The sequence below is a fragment of the Amblyomma maculatum genome, unplaced genomic scaffold (assembly GCF_055883805.1).
Source record: "Amblyomma maculatum isolate TAMU_Amacu unplaced genomic scaffold, ASM5588380v1 scaffold_13, whole genome shotgun sequence".
Taxonomy (NCBI): domain Eukaryota; kingdom Metazoa; phylum Arthropoda; class Arachnida; order Ixodida; family Ixodidae; genus Amblyomma; species Amblyomma maculatum.
Window position 1 is genome coordinate 22,676,109 of NW_028146738.1, and position 21,078 is coordinate 22,697,186.

Here is a 21,078-nt window from a genome sequence, read left to right on the forward strand (position 1 = left end):
ACAGTGCAATTCATCGTTTATCTTGCTAACCTAAAGTTACGGAATTTTTTGTTCTCCGGGGCAAGTTTCAGCTTGCTTAGCTTATAGCAGCTGTTCCTTGTAGGACTGTTATGTTGTTGTGTGCCTGTAACTTACTCACAGAGTTAAAAGAGAACACATTTTTATGATAATTCTGTGGTACATTTGAACCCGGATATATCTAATTCGGAGGGGGTCGCAAAAGAGTTCGACGTGTCGATAATTCAATATACAGAAATCTGCTTGAGACGCTGCTTGCGATCATCAAAATGATACCGTATTTGTTGCGTAATCAACCAACTCACATAATTAACCCATCCTCAAATTTTTGCCACCGAGAATTAGAAAAAAAAGAAAGCTGTTGCATCCACAGCTCATTTATTGGCAGCGCACCAGGATGCTATGCAGCAATAACATCACATATGTAGTTTATCTTTTGACTATACTTTTGATGTTGGCTCCTGCCGTGGCGGGGAACGAACTTGGCAGAGTGCCTGCGATGGCTTGATTGCACAAGCCTGGTTCGATTTATCACATCGCACTTGGGGCGGGTGGAGTCCACTGCCACAAGTCATAGGAAAGCGTGAAAGCTGCAAAGCCATTTGAAGTGAACAGTACTAAAAGCTGCTGTCATGATCGCAGCTGACCGCGTGCTTTCGTAGATTCATAGATGCAAGGATGGACGACTCTTGCAAAAAATAATCTGCCACTTTAACATCTGCAGCCACCATAGATTGCGCTACGCCGCATGTTCAATACGATGACACGACGCGCAGAGAGGGTTCACAACACACACTGGAACGTCCTATCTGCCACGGACTGAGCTGGCTTTTTAGCGCATGCGTAGTGCGTGCTGCTACAAATGAAGACCGGAAAAGAGAGAGGAAGGGGGGAGAGAAAGCTCTGCAGAATAATGGGTATGCTCTTGCACTTCGCTCTATTGTGTTGTTCCCCCTCTCCCGAACACCACGGCTCAATTGGCTGCGTCTGCTCCGTACCGGCCGTTGCCAAGTGGGTTCCCTCTCGCTCGTTCGCGCACATGGCTTGCAAACGTCACCTGCTGGCGCGCGGCAAAAGGTCACTGCAGATGCGTGCGTCTTTGGGGAAATGGTACAACGCAGCTCTAGACCAGCCGTCGCCGAATTGTTATCTTTTTCCTTCCACGCTTGGCTTGAAAATGTCGCACGGCAAACGGCCAAGGATGATGTGATTGTATTTGGGGAATGCGCATCTTTCATCGCATGGTGCAGAATTCGATATTTAGAACAATCGGTGAAATCTTAGTTCGATATACGACACAGCTTTCCTATACTTTTACTTAGGATATTCAAGGGGATATCCCGTAAGTTCAGTATAACCAAAGTTTGAATTATCCAGGTTTGATATATCCGGGTTCAACTGTATTGTAAAAGATTGAATAAGTTATAGCAGGATAAGAGCAGTTGGTAACTATGAACCTTTTCAAGGTTCTGGGCTGTTGAGCGGTCAATAGGGAGATAATCCCCAACTCTTTCCTCTGCTGCGAGCACAGCCCAGTCTCCAATATGGCAGTGCCCTTCAATCATTTTTTAAAAAGGTCTTTAATGGGCTACAACATTTTTTTATTTAATCTGTGTTGACACGATTCAAAGGGAACCGCCAACATCAAAATAGACTCTACTGACCAGTTGCAACAGGAAACAAAATGTGATTTTTAATGTTTGACTAAATTGGGCATGCAAGGGGCATTAAAATTCTTGAACTTATAATTTCATATAGTGATTAGCTTCGTGTTTAGGTAACAAGGAAAACTTTAACAATAGGCTGTTTCTTTGTCATGGCAGTCTCTGTAGACTTGTATCTGTGATTTTCTCAAATGCTTGCAGCATGCTTTTATTAATATTGCTCCTTCTCGGACAGTTTTTCGCTGGTACTATTGAAAATTCACAATAGGGGAAAGAGGAATGTGCCCTGTGACCACATTGGCCATAGGGCAATCGTAATTGGAACATTGGCTTAAAGAGCTATCGCTCCTTTGGGGGGGGGGGGGGGGGGGATAAAACACATTGGTAGGAAATGATTGAGTGATATTTAGGGCATTGAAGGTAGGCTACCAATTGGCTTTCTATTAGTGCGGAACATCGAGCACAAGTTGAGGAAAATTTTTATGTTGATGGGCACCTCGCACTTCAGCAAATAAGTGAAGGTATATCTGTGATAAATGGTGCCAAGAAATAGCTAGCAAATTTATGGAAGTAGCTCAAGCCAGATCTAGCATTTTTACAGAGAACAAGCGTCGGTTGGTTATGTGAATTTTTTTCTCAATGGAATATATGCTTGCACTAGCGAAGTAGCCCATAAGTCTTGGGCCTTGCCGTAGTGGCTGTCAGTAGTTGGAGCACTCTACCCAGGTTCAATGCCAGCTGCGGTGGCCACATTTCGATGGAGGCAGAATGCATGATGCCCATGTATTGTGCAATGTCAGTGCATGTTGAAGAACACCAAATGATCTGAATTGTCTGGAGCCCTCAATTACAGTACCCTCATAGCCTGAGTCATTTTGGACAAGTGCCATAAACCAAGCTTGTCTTTTGGAAAGAAATTGGCACCATTTTTCTTTGGCAAAAGTGATGAGGTTGCAGCTGTTCCTGTGGAAAAGCAGGAGAATGTTGGTGCACAATGCTGTGCAACAGCTATGCCTACCAAGAATTTTCAGGAAGCTGCAAGGACAGCGGCCAAAGATAGGACTACAGATCATTTTTCACTGACAATGAGGCCGGCATACGTCCTGACAGTATACGCCATCGAACTCGAAATTTGGATGTACCGGTTTAATTCTGAATAATCATCCTTGAATTTATGCAAGTTAAATTTCATTCCTCTACATCACGTGCGTGGTACACGGTTTTCAGGCTTGAGAGTGTTTACTTGCAGCATGCAAAGCTTAAAAGAATGCAGAAGTGCTCAGAATAGAATTGGAGTTGCTCAGAAAATAAAATGACTGAAGGTTTCGCTCTTCGTTTTAGCGTATCTAGAAAGCTTGTGTGCCTTAAATGCATGTTCACCTCGGTGTAGGCTACTTCTCAGAAATACGAAAGCAGAGAGGAACCGGTGGAACCCTTGCAGGGCACCCGAAAAAATGTAAAGAAATAGCGCTGCTAATGCTTTTTCTAATCAACACTTCAAAGTGTGACGAAAACAAGAAGGCTTGTTGATTTTCACGTGTTTCTGCCCAGTGTGTGCCCATGGTTTTACGAATGCTCATGGAGGCTATGCTACGGGCCCACACAGAACATGGGGTGCTTAAGGGTGAGAAACAAAAATAAGACTTTTTTTTTTTTTTTTTTTTTTAACACCTAGACGCTTTTGTCACGAGGGGTAGAGCAATGGGAGATCGCAGTGTCCAACTCGGACCCAGCTGCACAAAAGGAGCATGGTGGGCTGCTCTCACAAGCGGCTCAAGAATCAAAGTTTTCACCACCATCACCCCCACATAAAGGGGTAACATACAAGAAGGAACATGTGACATGTTCGAGGAACTGAACAAAAAAAAAAAAAAAAACGCGCAGGTGGGGTGGCATAAACATTAAAAAACCTCTTAGACTCTGACAATTATGATGTGAACTGAAGGCACTGAAGGTAGACCCAGTGGTAGAGTCCCGCGTCACGAGAGACGAGAGCACAAGAGAGTTGGCTGAAGCAGTGACTCTAGGCTGAAATGGCGCAAGCTCCATCTGCTGACCAGCTGTCGCGTATCTCGGTTCTCGGTGGACGGTAGATGCCGCCGCTGTGGGCACTGGCATACACTGGCAACTCTGGTAGGTGGGGTGAACCGCCGCGCGGTACGTGGGCAGCTGGGAAGCGGCAGCCGCGATCTGTTTTTGCGCTATGTAAGCTGCCTTTGCTTTTGCCGAGCTGCCAGGAATGTTTCCTAACGTAGGCAAAGTTGACAAGGGTCCAGGAGGCCCCGGCGAAGACGCACCGTGGTGGCTGCGTTACTTGGGCAGATTCGTCGGTACTGTCAGCGCACTTGGTAAGCCTAACCCACTTTTTTTTTTTTTGTCATTTGTACTTGCTGTTTCGCTTCGCAGGGCCGTTATTTGTGTGGGCAGTGTTATACTCTAACTGGTCCTTCTTAAAGGGCGCAGCCAATATGCTACATATGCTCTATTGACAATGTGAAACTAGTTTGTGAAAATCGTTTATCGAAATAGTTTACGTGACCATATCGTAAAAAGCCGCTCGCTGCGATGTTCCATGCTGAGCTGTGAGACGTTTCAAAACCACTTTATTCCGGTATGCCTAATTTTGCCGTATGCTGTCTTGCATTCTCTGTTCTATGTGCTTCAGGATACTGCTTCGAACTCTAAGCCCATTCATTGCTTCTTTAATTTCGATGCCTAATTTTCTAGCACATCGTCAGCGACGGTTCAGCTCTCTCTCCTGGACAGTTGATGGACTATAGTCAAAGTTGTTTTAGCTTTCGTATGAAAGAGTTTTTTTTTTTTTTTTTTTTTTTTTTTTCGCAGCTTTAGTAGAACGAGTTCCGGATCATACGCGGTATCGCGCTGTTGGTAGTACGTGATGCACGTTGGTTTGTTCGTCAGCACATGTGTGAGTGACTGCAATTATCAGCGAGCGTTATCCTTTGGTTTCGGACTTCGCACGGCCGACATCTTGTTTAGTACTGATACGGGAGAACGCAGCATTGAGGACGCGCATTAATTTTTTTTTCTTCTCGTTTCAGTTGCCATCGGCCTCGGCGCACAGTTGGCAGTTATTTCTGCCGTCACCATATCATCAGCATGCCTTCTGGCCGCTATCCTTCAAATGTAAGTTAAGATCTTATGTTGCTGGGGAAAATGCTGTTTTTAACGTTTTCCGTCTGAAAATATGCATGATTTAGGTGTTTGTAAATGGCTAATGTGGTACAAGATTCGCAAAGGTCCAATTTTGTGGCTTACATTTTCAAGAGATGAAGCAATTTATGTTCCAGTAACGTTGAATGTAAGCTTTCCATTTGCTTGCTAAACGAGAGTTTTTATATAACAGTTGGCAGTTCAGCAAATTACATGAATTTCTGTTTTCCTTAACAATCCTTCACTGGGCCAGTAACATTGACATTTCATAGTACCCTGTTTCTTGCACAATGAGTGCAATTCATGTGGGCTGTACTTTCCGGTGATGCATTAATTCCTTTTGAGGCGAGGAACTTTGTTGTAGTATAGTAGAAGGCTCACTATTATTGTGGGCTGTTTAAACGAAAATGCCACCTCTGGCAACATTACAGCATTAACTAATTGTTAGCATATTTTTTGGAATTGGGGTTTAATATTGTATTAAAAATGGACCTCGTGCTAAATTTCTCTTTCAGGATTGTTGGCATGATGGTGGCTTTGATAGAGGCACCTTGTTTCTGCGCATTCCTCGAGTTTGCCCAGGCTCCAGGAAATTTCTTTGACCGCAAGCCGTTCTGGTACAAGGCACTTCTGTACGGAGTGTAAGTGTTGCATATTGTTACAAATTTTCAGTTTGCAGGAGGCAGTTTTACAATTTGAAGAACCAGAGCTTTTCTGCCACATCTCAGCAGTAGAACTAATGCGCTAGTCATGCATGTTTGCTCACAAAGATTGCGCCAGTTTGTTTCATTGTTAAGATGCCTGATTAGAGATTATGGGCTTTGATTCGCAGTCACTTCTATAAGGTTGCAGATTGTTTTGTTGGCCTTACTTTTCACAATGGCCTTTATCATTACAGGGGAGGTGTGCTACCTGTGGCACTGTGCCATGGCCTGACTACTTTCTTTGGTGGTGGCTTGGTGTTTGTGGCTGGATGCATTTATGGAATCATGGCCATGGGCCGCAAGTGAGTCTCTTAATTGCAACTATGGTAGTTTGATAAAATATGTGAACATGCGTGAAGTCTCAAATTTAAAACAAACTGGATAACTTGACTGTTGTACTGATTTGACTTACCTTGAGGTGCTCTATTAGCCATTTGTGGGTTGCCATTTTGGTGGCATAAGGGTTTTTTTTTTTTTTTTTTTTGCATTTATTAAGTTATTGCATTTAAATTATTAGAAATACCTTGAAACCATGCAGTGACCTGCCTCTGAGGATGGATAACAAAATGGTAGTAATGGATGTAAAACCAGCAGCTGTGATGTAATTCAGGTGCTTTACGAGTAGGCATGAAAGAAAAGTTGAGTCATTTCCAACGTCTTATGTGAAGGGGCTAAGAAAGGTAACTATCTGCAGATTTGTAAGGTAACCCTTTCAAGGTGCATAGTGGATGAGCCATGACATATGGTAGCTGTGAAGATGTTGCTCTCCTTCCACGTACCTCTATTATGCACTGCTTATGTAATAGTGGAGTTTCAGTATTCCTTCCGGGCTCTTACAGAGCCAGCGCTGATGAAATGAGAGCCCGTGCCACAAGTACCGCCAACCTTGTTCCGTCCAGCGGAGACGTCGAGGCACCATCGGGGGACAAGTTTACACCCAGCTAAAGGCAGCTCGAAACAAGATTTCACCATCATTTCGTTGAGGTCTGGAAGCGTCCTTCTTGCTTCAGGCTCCTCCAGATTGTGGTCTGTAGGTCATCCAAGCAGCATGATAATGTGAGAGATCATTCCAGTGAGAACAAATCTTCCATTGCACACAGTCTTGAGGCTGTGCATTATATGTAAAGGTTTGAGGAACCTTTATGTGTAATGCTAGGTCTTGACTGGCTAGGTGTGCAGGATGTGCAGGACAATTGTTTATATCCACTGTGTTGCCTAAATGCTATTGTATTTGGAAGGCACACTTTTTGTGGGTTTCCAAGTTGTTACGCACATCAGTTTCTCCTTTCTTATTTAGGTGTTTAAATAAGAAGGTACCCTGCTCAAGTTGAAATATGCGTGCAATTATTTTGCATGTTGAGGTGCCTTCTCCTCAAGCATGATCCTTGTTATACATATTTTTTAGTGATGTTTGCTGTGTTGCTGCACTTCTATTCATTTGTGAAGTGAACCTGTTACAAAAATGCTATTAAGGTATTTCAAAGCAGCATTATACTCTCATTTCGTCAATTTACATTGCTGCCATTGGGCACCTGGGGTAGTATTCTGCCTGTGCAGAATTGTGTTGTAAATGATCCCATTCACCTGAAACATTATTTTTAACCCGTATTTATGAAATGTCTGTGTGTGAAAGTGCAGTATAATAGTCATTGGGGTTACACAACTTGGTCTGACATAAGCAATGTTTTATGCTCTTTTTGGAATTTGGTGTTTTGTGTAATGGGAGCAGATGTATCGGTTTTAGCTTACATGAGCATATAAACTAGGACACTGTAGAAGCTGCAACTCGTTGCAACTGCATCTGTTGATCAAGGTTGTAGCAACCCCAACCAAAGTGTACTGCTTCACTTGCAACAGCTAACTGAATGTTCTGTGTATTGTGTGGTGAATAAAATGTGCCAGCATAACATTGTACTTTTCATTGGAAGCTGACCTTAAATTTGCTCTACTTCGTCCGGTCGAGCTCCGTAGGACTCTGTGTAAACATACCCATTAATTCGAACATGACTGTTCTGCCACAGATCATTTGAATTATGCACCACCATATCTGGGCAGCCTAGTTCCCAGCATGTGGCCAAAGGGACGCTCCCGTGATAGGCGGCATAGTTAAAGGCCGCAGACTTCCAAGATGAGATAATATAAAACTGCGTGAAGCCATGGGAGACTGGGTAAAGCCGGTGACAGCACTGGAGGGCAGTTGACAGCCGTTATGGCAGCTGCCTGCTCTCTGTTCTGCGTGGCCTCGGAGACTTGCAACTAAGAGCTCTTTGACTCCCCATGATTTGGAAGTACAGACAGACCTTGCTATTGGCGTTGTCCCAGCCAACACCCATGTAAAGCTATGGCATCGGGCACCATGAGCTTCACACCAGTTAAGCCAGTGCGAGCCCAACTGCAAAAATTCTTTTGGAGTTCTGCTAGCATTTTCAGTATGCTGGTATTGAATGATATAGCTTATTTACATGATTGTAAGGAGTTTTTTCTTTAGAAAGCACATTGTTCAGAATACACTTCTCGTTATATTTGAAACCAAGGTCTGAATATGTTTTCTGCTCGTCAAGATAGCTTTACCACAATTGTGTGTGGAGAAGTGAGAGGGAACTTTTTTTAAACCTAGGGAGCCATTGTACGATGTGAGGTTAAAAAAATGGCCATAAGGAAAAGCCGGAAGGTGTCTCTGTGCAGCAAGGCTATCTGGTGCCTCGATGCACGTGAGGTGGTGTTCATTGAGGCACCCTAACAGACGATGGTGCAGTGGCAGCAGTAGGCTTTACCGTGGCAACAGCTTCAGATTCGTCAGGCTTTCGTGACACTTCACGTATTAAATCAGATTAGTGCATGGTTAAAGTTGCGGTTTTTTGGTCATTTTTATGAAATTTTATTTTTTCTTCCAGGTGCAGAACCCCCTCACAATGATGTCTCATTATTAAATCTTCAGTACTAATGCTCCTTCTCTGGTCTGTCAGTTTCCAGCAAAAGGCCAGAGAAAGGGAGGCAAAGATGTTGGCCTTGGAGAGAGAGATCCGAACAAAACAAGTCAAGAGAAAATACTCCTTGCCTTCACGATTGTTTCCCTTTGTGTCCTTCAAATCCTGGAATTATCGTTGAGTTTTGAACAAACATTCTATCACAATCCTGAACCCTATGAAACAGAGAATACCTTCACCATGCTTGGAGCTTGTCTGACCTCTGCCCAAGCATTGAAGGCAGTTTCTGTGGAGGGGGTGAGAATCCAGTAGCTCTGCTTTCATATGTGTGGTATGTGAGCACCAGGCACATCCGAATTGTTCGTGCTCATACTAAATTTCTGACAAATGCTTCAATCCAGGTGCCTTTGTGGCCAATTTTAAATCTTTTCATTTTTCTCCTAAACCAATCGTTTAAATGACTGGGCCCTTTTCATTAGCATGAGCAGCAAAGGTGAACAAGCATGCCTCGAACTTCTTTACAAGCTTGCTGGTCACTTATCTTGTGTACATCTTTTATGAAGGTGAGCCATTCGTTTTATAAGTCTTATGCATTAAACCTTTGAACAGTACAGTGTAAAAAAAGTATTAAAGATTTGATGGGCACTGAATGTTCACCTTTAAGGGTATGATGCGATGGCATTGATGGCTGCACTCAGTGGCTCTTCTTGCAGATTCTCATTCACACTGTCACCAGCATGCACATTGCTGCTTGCTTCATCATTGCTCCCTAATTAGTGATGTGAGTGATTTTGCACATGCTCATTAGTATGCAATCGTTTGTTATCAAATTATGTGAAAGGCCACCCCACATAGACAGTATAATGCCCCGTTTTAAGTAAGCCATGCAGATGTGCCTGTGTGGCCTCAGGGTAGTGTGTATGGTCTCACCTAAATTCTTTTACAGTGCTGTACATTTACTTTATATACTACTCGCATGTCCTAATGACTTTTGGGCCATGTTTGAATATTTTCATTTCCGCTGTGCCACATGTGACTTCAAACCTTTCCTTGAATCAAGTACAGAGCCGATGCTGCAGCGCCACGCAGAACGTCACAGCATCAAGCCACGACGCAGCGAATTGCGACGAACGCATTGCAATGCAAAGAAATCGAACAGGTGCGAGTGATGTGATCACTTTCGGTCATTGTACCATGAGAGACGCGGCATCTGTGGAACACGTCTTGGGAAGATCGCTGAATGGGCAAAGCTGCTGCACACATGTGCCGCTGGGGTCGCTTTAATCCAAAACAACTTTTTTTTCTAAATCTTGTTAGTTTGACCCCCGTTAATTCGAACTAGGAGCGCGGTCCAGGCAGACGCCATGGTAAAGGACGCCCGTTCATTCCAACACGGTTGGGGTCGCATCGGTTCATTGGAGCGTCAAGATAAGACCTGCGCAGCCATGCAGCGATCATCGAAATAGACTCCTGAACCCGAATTGCATGAAACAGTGGGAACACTTCGTGCGTGCTATGGTGATCATGAAGGCGATTCGAAATCCACAATGTCCGAAATAGAGCTTAGTCGTATAGTTTCGGTTTCTTTCACTTCACGCCATGTCGTGGCTGTGGTCAGCCGGGCGCAGCGGCCAGTCGCGTCGCTTGGAACGTTGCTTGAAGCATCACTGGTCTCTTATTTTAGGACTACATTGCGCGTTTTAATGCCTGCGTATATTCCCCTCGCGTCCTCCAGTACGCTGAAACTGCGCCCTGGTCACGCGCTGTTCCCAGTCTGTGCAGTGAAGCATCCTCAAAACGCGACGGGGCCGTTTGTAAGCAGGCGCTTCTACTAGTACGTGCGAACTGCGAAGAGGACAGCAGAGGCGATTTTAAGGCGAAGTCTTTTAATGGCTCATGACTCGCCAGCATGTCAGTCCATTAGCAGCAAGCGTCCTCGATAAGTGCCACTTGTAGACCATCCTGATGACGTCATCGGAAAAATAAAAATCCTGTCTCCACCGGGAATCGAGCCTCCATCCCTCGCATCACCAGCAGAGCCCCAGGGTCGTCTACCGTGGGAATGATAGTAGCGGGATTCCGCGAGTGGCAAATACTACGCCTTTCCTCGAAACCAATTATAGAACGCCGATGAACTCTGGTTGTGTTTGACGGGGGACACGCAATGTGCAGCAGCACCGCTCAAACTTTCGAGTTTCTCCACTGCAGCTGACGGAATTTTTAGAGCTGTTTTTCAACGTTCCAGACACTGCGCAAAGGGGAGCACTTGAAGAAAACGGGAAAAACCGCCGTCCTCACTCGCGTTTCATCTGACGTGCTGAAAACCATCAAACATCTGGGTGTTCATAATAAATTACTGCGATGCAAACCGTTTTCGGCTGATCAATATTTTTAGGGCTATTCATTATTTAGAATATTTTTATAGTCCCTTTGAAGGCCGAATTAGGGATATTTTACTGTATTAGAACTCGGGTGATATTTTAATGCATTAGAACAATGGCGGAGGTTTAGCCCTACTTATACCTGTTTATAACTAGCGAAAGCGGTAGTGATTAACACGCTTGGATACTGAAACGGATTACCCGAGTTCAAACCCAACCGCGGCGGCCGCGTTCCGGTGGTGAATAAACGCAAAGGCATCCTCGTGTTCTGCGATGTCAGTGCACGTTAAAGATCCCCAGGCGACCGAAACTATTCCGTAGCACTCGACTACGATACCTCTTCCACTCTGACCTTCCACCCTTTCCTTAGAGTGCAGTTCGGGTGTCCACCGAGAAGTATGACAGATACTACGCCGCGCTTCGATGGAGGATAGAGACTATTTTGCTGAGGAATTCGGGCCTTTCAGGCCCCCTGGGTCCCTGCACGACCTCGCCACACTGAAACGTTCATGCTGAGAAGGTCCATGATACTGGCAGCGCGGCTGACAACGATCTTTGCCTTCTGTGCATTGCGCAAAGGGCAGGTAGGTGGGATGGGTCAGTAGTGAGAGAGAAGGGAGGGGCTGTATGATCCGTGTTTGTAGACTGCGCCGTATGTGTTTCTCTTTGGTGGTGAGGGAAGAGTCGGGGGGTTGGGTATATTTGCCTTTCGGCACAAGTATTCGCAATGTGTTCTGCGAAGGTACATGCTCGCTCTTTTGAGAAGCCCCCATGAGGTCCACCTGTGACCGATTTCTAGGCTAAATAATCGGCGGCCTCGCTGCTGCAGGGATTTCCAGAGTGCGCGGGCACTCGGATGAGTTCAATGCTGTAGGAGGAGGGTGGTAGGGTTCTGGGTCAGTATTTGGTAGGCAGGGTGGACTCAGCCCCTAGTATAATTTAGGAAGTTTTTTTTTTTTTTTATATATTATCACTGGGGTTGCCGAGCGCACGTGCATAGCTATTCTATTCTCCATTATTCTTTGGTTTAGTTCTCTAGGGTAATTCTTTTGTGATTGAAGGAGCGTGCCGGTGTGTGCAACCGACGTGGCTCTGTGCTGGTCGCTTGCAGCATCTACCCATATGGCATTCTGCTCATCGCTGTATCATTCATGAAGGGTCTCTGCCTTGGCTTTCCGTCGCTCAAGGTTTCAGTCGGGGTGCATGTTGCGAGGGAATGGTCTAATGCATATAGAGTATATGCCCGCCGGTAGAGGCTAGGTACAAACATTTTTGCGCCCACCCGATGCAAAGGGGAAAGCTACAACATCATCATCATCACGCAAAGTCGTCCGTGTGCAGCTCTCTGAGTCCCACCACCCCCCTTCAGATGTCTGGAGAAGTGTGACAGTTAATGCGCTTTTCCTTTCCTATATACACTGTGGTTTATATTTATATAACGTTGTTAGTCGGGGTTTGTGCTTGGTTTGACATATGATCTGCATGTTTCAAAGTCACTGCGTCGGAGCCAGGTGAAACTGTAGTAGTATAGCTATCACTGCAAAATAAAGTGGACAATTAAAGATAAGAGATTGGAGACAGCCCCACCCAAATGCATCTCGTGGAGGGTACTCGAGTGCTGCATCTCGCAGCATAGATTCGTTTTGCGCGCCTTCTGTTTATGCGGGCATTTTCTCCCATCACGCGGCTAGGCAGTGTACATCCAGTTAAGAATAGTGCGCATTGGGATCAACGGGGCTGCATATTCCCAACCGGCGCTCTACCTTCAGGCGCTGCGAAGGAAGTCCGGCACGCGTTGTAACCCCAAGTTGGTACTCTTATTTCCCAAGGTGCCTCGTTCAGTTGTGCCCCTTAGCAGCAGCTCGGCATTCGGTGAACTTGGCCACGTTGACTTCTACTCCACGAGCAGTATGAGTGCCATTAGGCTAAAATTCTTGCGTGCCTCCCTGCGCGGCCGTCGAACGATGCCTCTGGGTTCTTCAGCGCCCATCGACGGAGTGTATATGGATGCAACTACTCCTTCAAGCGAGCAGACCGGAGACAGCGGCACCGAAAACGAGCGTGCGAAATTTGTATCGTACAACAAACTTGCAATAGACGAGTTGCAAAACCTACAAGTCAGCTTCCCTGTGAGGCAGAAATTCATGCACAATGGCGGCAGAACCTGACTCCGCGGCAATAGTTAGGTCCAGTGCATGCATCTACTGCAGTCCACGCAGCTTCGGATGCAGTCCCCATCGCAGAGGCCATTGTGCGAGAACAGGTTTTTGGGGACATTCTTGACGCGGGCATAAAGGAAGGGAGAGCACTGCCACACTGGGTGAGGAAAGGAGTTTTAGAATTGGCGACCCACGTGCGGAATACTGTGACGAATGGGCAAGGGGTGCGGGAGTTACTCTGCCGCCAGTCACTGTGCCAGCGCTGCTCCCAACTATTATTCCAAAGTAAGTCTATGCCGCCATTGTGCAGGAATTCCTGCCTCACAGGGAAGCTAACTTGTAGGTTTTGCAACTCGTCTATTTGAAATAAAAGAAATAAACGGCAAGCCATATAGCCAGTCAGCAAAATTGGCGCAATTTTCTGGCACTGGAATGTGGCAGAAGGGGAATGCACAATCCAAAAGTCACATTCTGTTTACGCAGTCTGTTGCAACGGACTAATTTCTTTATCTCACTGAGCACAATAAAGTTCTGTTTTCATGGCTGAAGCTGCCTGTATTTTTTGTTTATATTGTTACGTGCTTAGTACGCACAGGTGGGTTTATTTACAGAGGGTTTGATGGAAGCAGGACCGCGACTACAAACGTCCTTCTGACCCTCGTTCTTCCTCTCTGCCGATCATCGGACGGTTCATTTTCTTCCGTCGATGTGCTATGGTGTGTGACATTTCCCTGCTCGCAGAAGAAGCCCGTAGAGCGAGTTAAATAGATCATCTGGAATGAAACCGCTGGGCGACATGCATCACCTGACACTGGCGTGATCGTCTACCACTTGCAGTTAGGCGTGCTATAATGTAATTCGTCACTGATGGTGGTAATAAGGTTCTTCATGTATGAAAAATGGCAGTATGTGTCCCTGGACCTGGACAGTTCCTCGTGCACTATTTCCCGTATCATATCAGCCATTGGAAGTGGAGAACATGCTTCAACACTGGCTACAGAGGTTACATTGGCCAGTCTTCCGAATTTAGAGGTGATTAGACGCAGCTTGAGAGCTTCAAATGTTCTGCAGTGTTTCATAACGTCGGCGGTGGTGTTCAGGCTCTCTTTGCTAATCAGGAAACTGTAAACACCTTCCGCTATTCCTTTCAAGAGGTGGTCGACTTTATCTTCGTGCATGCTGGAATTCACTAGCTTGCATAGCTTTAAAACAGCCGCGATGTATACATGCAGTGCAAGTTTCTCTGGGTGCTTGCGCTCGATGAAACAATGTCTGTTCCGCACGCTTCTTCTTGGCAGGTTCGTCCCCAAAATTTTTCTTTATCTCGCTTGTAAAAGTAGCCCATGTAGTTAGTGAATCCTGAGTGTCGAACCAGTCGAAGGCAGTTGCAGCAAGGAAGAACATCACATTAGCCAGTTTAGTAGCCGCGTTCCAGCGATTGTATTTGCTTACCCTTTCGTAGTGTTTGAGCCACTCGTCAACATTTGGCACTTGTAAACCTTGCACATTTGACACTCGCCCTCAAAGAAGAAACCTGAGTCGGTGGTCGACCACCGACTCAGGTTTCTTCTTTGAGGGCGCACGCTTGCTTCTGCCTCACCCTCCTCAGAGTATCGTTTTCCTTGGAAAGAAACTTAGATGTGGGCCGCGACAACAGTTTACTGAGCCGTGCAAGAAGCACGCTTTTCAATGCTTGATGCAGAGGTCAGTTGGCTCGTGGCATGGTAGCATCACCTATGAATCGCACAAACTGCTATTTGGGGGCGCCTATATTCTTGAGCTTTTTAGTGACATATTTCATAAACCAGATTGGAATATCTTAATCTCGTCGCTAAAACCTTCATAGTCGATTTGTGATAAACACTGCTTATTAGTTTAAATTGTGTCACGAAAACCTTCAATCACGCCGCTACTTGAAGGTGTGAGAGTTCATTTGAATGAAGATCACACTGCTCGTGGTCTTATACTCAAGCAATGCTGATATAGCTGCTACAAAATGGTTATTTGTACTGTACAGCTGCTCCAAAAACTATTTTGGCCGTCTCATCTCTCTTTACGCTGTAAAGGTTAAAAACCCTCTTCGCAGGTTCTAAACGATACGTTTTTGATGTTTTGCGAAAGAAACCTTAACAGATTCCTAACCCGTCGTACAGCAAGCAAAAACCAGCCACCTTGTTCGGAAATGGCCCCTCGTTTCCCATAATATATAGTGTCACTATATATACGCGGTTTTATTCTGAAGCGCGATCTCGTATCTAAAACGAAATGACCGCCATAGTTGATGAGCGGGCGCGCAGTGGATCGCAGTTCATCGGCAGATTTCATGCTCACTTGTTACAATGCAATAAAATATTTGGCTCGGGAGGATACGCACGGCGGTCCGCGCTGCGCTGCTCATCCCCTTCGTCGTCGCTCTGCCTTTATTCGAACAAGAACGTTCATCTATAGATCTTAATCAGATCGCAGCCCTCCACAATATATCGAGTGTCCCAGCTAAATATAACCAAGGTTTTAGAGACGGTGTGTCCTAGCCCACTGAACCCAACTGTTGATATTTGATTGTTGGCTTATAGTCTGCAGTGTTTTGTTTTGTTTCCAAACAATATTAATAGACTAATTACCGAACTTTTTTTAATAATTGGCTTCAAGAGCAAAGTGTCAATACATAAGTCCTAGATGGTCTTGAAAAACAGCTGAATGAAATGTCTGCATCAATTTGTCGTTTACGTAAGTTTTTTTTTTTTTTATCTTAAACGAAAACTCGCACCATCTGAAAAATTTCCGCGTGACAGCGGTTCCACATCAGCGTACCGAGACGAGGGCAGAATACGCTCTCCTTTGGAGCGTCACGACGAGGCTTTGGGCGCATAGAGCATGAGAAGTGAGCCAGCAGCTGGTAACGTGATAGTTTTCTTTCGACGTCAATAAATGAATCGTATCTTGATGCAAACATCGCGGTTAGCTGTTTTTCAAGAACAACCGACCTATAACTTCTGCATTGACGCCTGTTCCTGAAGTCTATAATTAAATGTTAGCTAATTAGCACTTACTCATTGATCAACTAGTTGACGGACGAAAAAAAGTAAAACACCGCAAACAAGACCGCGCGACACTCAACAGCCTTCAGTTGGCTAACGGGGCTATTGACATTCCGTGCTAATCTTTAAAGCTTGTATATGCACAGTCAGACATGATATAGTTGCGCAAAAAAAAAAAAAAAGAAAGACGCACACGACGCAGGACGAGCGCAAACTACCAACTGTTTATTGTCGAATATAGTTGGTAGTTTTAGCTCGTCCTGTTTTTTTCGCGTAACTATATCATGTGTGAAGCAAATGTGCGATTTGCAGCCAAGGTGCTACAGCTCCCCGTCTCTCATTTCCTTTTTTTAATTGTAGCAGGGCAGATAAAATAGCAAGTCAAAAACTCGTCTGCTGCCTTGGGCACTCTTTCGGGTTGGATTTCACTCTACTCGAATTACTTGTATAAAATGGAGCAAATGCGTCTCTATTAATAGACTGAGTCGCTCTGGGACGTTAAACCTCATAAACCATAGAAAAACTGAGAAAATGCCCATCGGGGCGAGTATCTCGACGCATCAACTTTTTCTATTGGCTTTTGAATGCTGGCACAATTGCTAGAGCATAAGGTGGTGGCAATTGATTTTCGTTTCGATTCCTTCATGATCAGGATACTGAGGGATTCATACCGCTCCTTGAAACTATATGAAACATAACCAGCGTCTCATAGCAGCCCCGCAGCGTTAATTTGCGGCTCAGAACGCGCCCGCCTTGCGCCTTGGATCCTATATATGTACGCGGTGGGGCGCCATCTAGGAAACAGTAGTGTGCCAGTGTGCCGCGTAGTACAAGTGCAGCATTAGCGCAGCTGTTGTCAGGATACTTGTAGTAGCTTTTATAACAGAAATGAAGGAACAATTTAGAGCAACAATTTTAGGTTCTGCAGCAGGTAAACTGGCACTTTGTATGGCAAGCTCTCCAGCATTTGTAGCAGCAAAGAAGTGCGTTCTGTAGCAAACAGTATTTCTGCTTTTGAAGTAGGCAAGTCACGCACTAAGACCACGTGATCTTTAGAGCACTGTTATTCCTTTTCATTTCAGGATGAGCGAGCAAGCAAGGAATATTTAAACTAGATATTGCAAAAATCATTCTTGAAACTAAGAACTGCGTCCTATCGGACAATGCTCAAATGGCGTTATCAACGGAGCGCACAAACAGACGAAGAGTAAAAGCTCATGTCTGGAGACAATCTTGCAACCGCAGTAAGTCAACGCCGCCACGCATTCCCGAAGCGTAGCACATCGCCTCCACAACATAAATAATCTCGGCAGATAAAAAGCCTCGCTTTATTTCTTCCGCATATCTTGCCGCTTTAAATTGCTCACGAGTGGCAATCGATGGAGTTCGAAACGGACAGGAAATCGCTGGCATAAGAAGCGCTCACGAAATTACTCAAGGCGCTTCGTGCGTTCCGAAAGGCGTGATAGTGTGCTGCGGCTCTAGATAGTTTCATTGCTGCAGTCAGGAATGCGCGCGCATCTGCAATCTAGAGCACCGTAGTGCATCTGATGGACCGAAAACGAAACTAAGCCGTAAGAACGCGCGCCCATGGGCTGCGCGAGCAGGTTGCAATCCTTTTGCTTCCGTCACTTGCTTTGTTTTCTCATCACCTGCCGTTCGTGATCTGGTAGTACACTTACCGACTTAGCTCCAACCAAATCTGATTATTCGTTATTTTCCTTCCGTGAACAAAATAAGTGGACACTATGTATCTATATCCTAAGTAGATGTTGTATTCCCTCACTGCTTCCAGAGTCTCGCAACCTGTCGTAAACTACTGTTCCTTTCCGAAGCTGTTGAACATTACTTTAGTCTTCTGCGTATTAATTTTAGGCCTACCGTTTTGCTTAGGGTGCCTCGATGTAGCGCGCCGCCCCCTAGTTTTGCTTTATATGCCCCGCCGGGGTGGTGCAGTGGCAAGACGTCCGACTACTGTGTCGGAGTACCCGGGTTCGATCCCGTCCTCGGCGGCTGCGCTTCAATGGAGGCGAAACGAAGAGGCGTCTGTGTGCTGTGCGATGTCAGCGCACGCTAAAGAATCCCCAGGTGGTCGAAATTACTCTGTAGCCCTCCACTACGGCTCCTCTTTCCCTTCCCTTTCACTCCCACCTTCCTTTACGGCGCGGTTCAGGTGCCCACAGCAACAAGTGTGGCAGATACTGCGCCTTTCCCTTCCTCTGAACCAATATTATTGTCATAATATTGAGCAAGGCCATGGCATCTGCGAATCTCAGATCCATCAACCCTTATCCCTAGCAGTTCCCAATCCAGCTCTCCGAATACCTCCTCTAAGCAAACTGTGAATAGTACTGGTGAGATTGTGTGTCCCTTGTCTAACACGTACCATATGCCTTATTGGAGCGTTTTTTCCTTTTTTTATTATTTTTTTTTTTATGGAGGACATTACTTTCACATACGGCTCATCTACACCCCGAATTCGCAATGCCTGCATGATTGCATGATGGCTGAGGTTTGTATGAGTCAAAATGCTTTCTCATAATTAGTAAACGGAGTTGATTGCATATGGCTCTCATACGGTTTTAACGTAATCTAAAACTGCACACCAAACGCCCCGACGTTAGGCCACATATGCCCCAATCTCAGGCAAGTAAAAAAAAAAAAAAAAAAAATATCGAATTTTGTATTATTTCACTTTAATTGATGGAAATCTTTCTCAGCGCATATTTTTTAGCCGTCGCGCACACTGTAGGCAATTGTGTAGCTCACACTTCTCACCACGCATGACTGTTTCCTTATGACAATGTGCGTCTTGTTTTGTTGCGGAATCACAAGCGTGCTTGAAGCTGCTCACATCGTCTGCAGAAGACTGGCAGCTCTTTCGCGCGTAACGCAAACGCTACTTGCACACCAAAAGTTTGCAGCCCCTCGAACTTAAGCTAGCGGGGGGCAAGTATTTATATAGTAAACATTTAGGAGTCGCTGATACAAAGTTGAAATATCTGCAGAGCCCGGCACCAACAGCCCTCGGCTTCAGGAGCCTAGAAAGATGGATCTGCGCGGGGAACATAGCGGCCGACCGTAGATCACAACGTAGTCTGTGTTACCCTTGTGTAGAGCAGTGCTCATCCTGCAATGAAAACTAAAATTAGAAAGCAGCCCACGGTTTCCGGGCAAAGTGCTAGCGCTCACCTTCGAAGGCCTGTGTGGGCCTACTTTCGCACAAGCGTTGCCTCTAGAAAGTACAGGGTCGTTTTTTATTCAGGAAAGTGCGCCGATCGAGCGCTCTACACAAGGGACTGTACATACAATCAATTGCGGTCTTGTTCTGGCGCCACGGTGTGAAATTAATTGTGCATCGTTCGCTTCGTAGAGCAGCGCTCGAGCCAAGCTGCAGCTTCAACAAGCGCCAGGAGGCTCGGGCGCGAAATCGCCCCCCGCCCCCCCCCCCCTTTTTTTTTTTTCTAGGCAAGCCTACTCATGACTACGTGCGTGCTCAGAGAACATGCTCGGCTGTTGAATCCGAAAAAAATGGCAAGCATTTAAATTATATTCTACGGCGCATATTATGCCGAAACCTTGTGGACGCTGCGGCACGCGTTCAGTTTTTCGAGCCAATTTCAGGGGCGATCTGTCTGGGCGCTTTCCTCCAACTGTAACAGCGAGCTTGTTTGAACCACCACTCATTAAAGTTTCTGTACGCCTTCGCTGGAGCCGAGGAATTGTACAACAAGCGGCAAAACCCGCACGCGAAGTCTTCCCAGGCAAGCGTGTAGTTGAACCTCCAAGCATGGTAGCTGTTATAGAGGCGCATGTCTGCAGCAGTGCGCTTCATGTGATCAGCCAGCTGCCGGACGTCCCGGAAGGCCAAGGCGTCGATGTAGGAACCGGGTGGCGCTATGCGACTGTAGTTGGCGCCTCCGAGCACTACGGGCACCATGCCCCATGTCAGTGCATTGAAGAACTTTTCAGTAACGTAGTCTGTGCAGATAGAATTCTCCAGGGACATGTAAAAGTAGTATGTCCTGGACGCCTGGCGGTAGCACTTGTCCGACATTTTGGGCAGGCACTTGGCGCCCTTAGCGCCGCACGCACCCACCACATCAACTGGCACAAACTTGGAGAGCTCGCGAACAAAGCCCTCGCGGTTGCTGAACGTCTTGCAGTTGCTCACGAGCCATACGGCCAGACGAGACTTGTTTGCCCACCAGTTGCGTAGTGGCTGGGGCCTCGTGGTCACTTGGTATCGCGGCAGCACGTTCACGTCCGAGTCGGAGCGATACGTGGCCGTCCAGTTTAGAGCACCCTGCAGGGCGTCCGGCACCCATGTCTCGTACGCTGGCGACTCGTGGGTGAAGAGCGCCCACCGCTGGCCCCGCGCTCGCTCGGCCGGAAGATCGTCGGCTCGCACGTCGCGCAGGTGGAACACGACCAATGCGCTCGCTTTCAGCGCGCTCCGGTTCGAAGTGCATACGCAGTGGGATTCGCAAGCCACCGGCCTCAGGTCAGAGCTCCACAGCTTGCTGCGGAAGAACGGCGTCCACATAAGCATGATCGGGGGCCCGCCGCCCGTGTGCCGGTGCGGCGAGCGCTTTGTGCCGGGTAGCAGCACGTACAGTCCCACAAGGCCCACTCCGACGAGCAGCACCAGCACACACTTCAGGGACGCACGCATCGCATCGCGCATGGCACCCTTTATCGCGCGCGGGCTGCGCCGCCCGTCCTGGCTGTCATTTCAGCGATACGCACGCAGCAGCAACACACGGGTGCGAGGGGCGCTGGTCGACGCAACAACGAGACCTCGCGCTTTCTCCTGCGGCTCACGCTATCCCGCGCGTACCCAGCCCATCAAAAGGTTGCCAGACTGTGCGGCCGTACGACCAATATCGGGTCGAAACCCGGCGCCGCCGGAGTGCTCGCTTCGCTTGCTTCGCGCTATGCCACATTACTGCAGACAATTGCTAAGCAGCTCGCCTCGCAGGAGCTCGCCCTCCCATGTAGCGTTCTGTCAAG

The 21,078-nt window shown here is 46.5% G+C and overlaps 2 protein-coding genes across 2 annotated transcripts; one reads left to right on the forward strand and one right to left on the reverse strand.

Moving 5' to 3' along the window:
• Positions 1–3,789: 3,789 nt before the first annotated feature.
• fwe (calcium channel flower) lies at positions 3,790–7,467 on the forward strand. Its single transcript, XM_084586004.1, has 5 exons — positions 3,790–4,030; positions 4,745–4,829; positions 5,372–5,497; positions 5,755–5,862; positions 6,400–7,467. Exons 1-5 carry the CDS (start codon positions 3,922–3,924, stop codon positions 6,503–6,505), a joined length of 534 nt encoding a protein of 177 aa, XP_084442130.1. The 5' UTR covers positions 3,790–3,921; the 3' UTR covers positions 6,506–7,467.
• An 11,293-nt stretch (positions 7,468–18,760) lies between these two features.
• On the reverse strand, positions 18,761–20,923 carry LOC146172352 (alpha-(1,3)-fucosyltransferase C-like). Its single transcript, XM_084585858.1, has one exon. It carries the CDS (start codon positions 20,750–20,752, stop codon positions 19,667–19,669), a length of 1,086 nt encoding a protein of 361 aa, XP_084441984.1. The 5' UTR covers positions 20,753–20,923; the 3' UTR covers positions 18,761–19,666.
• Between the last annotated feature and the right edge of the window lie 155 nt (positions 20,924–21,078).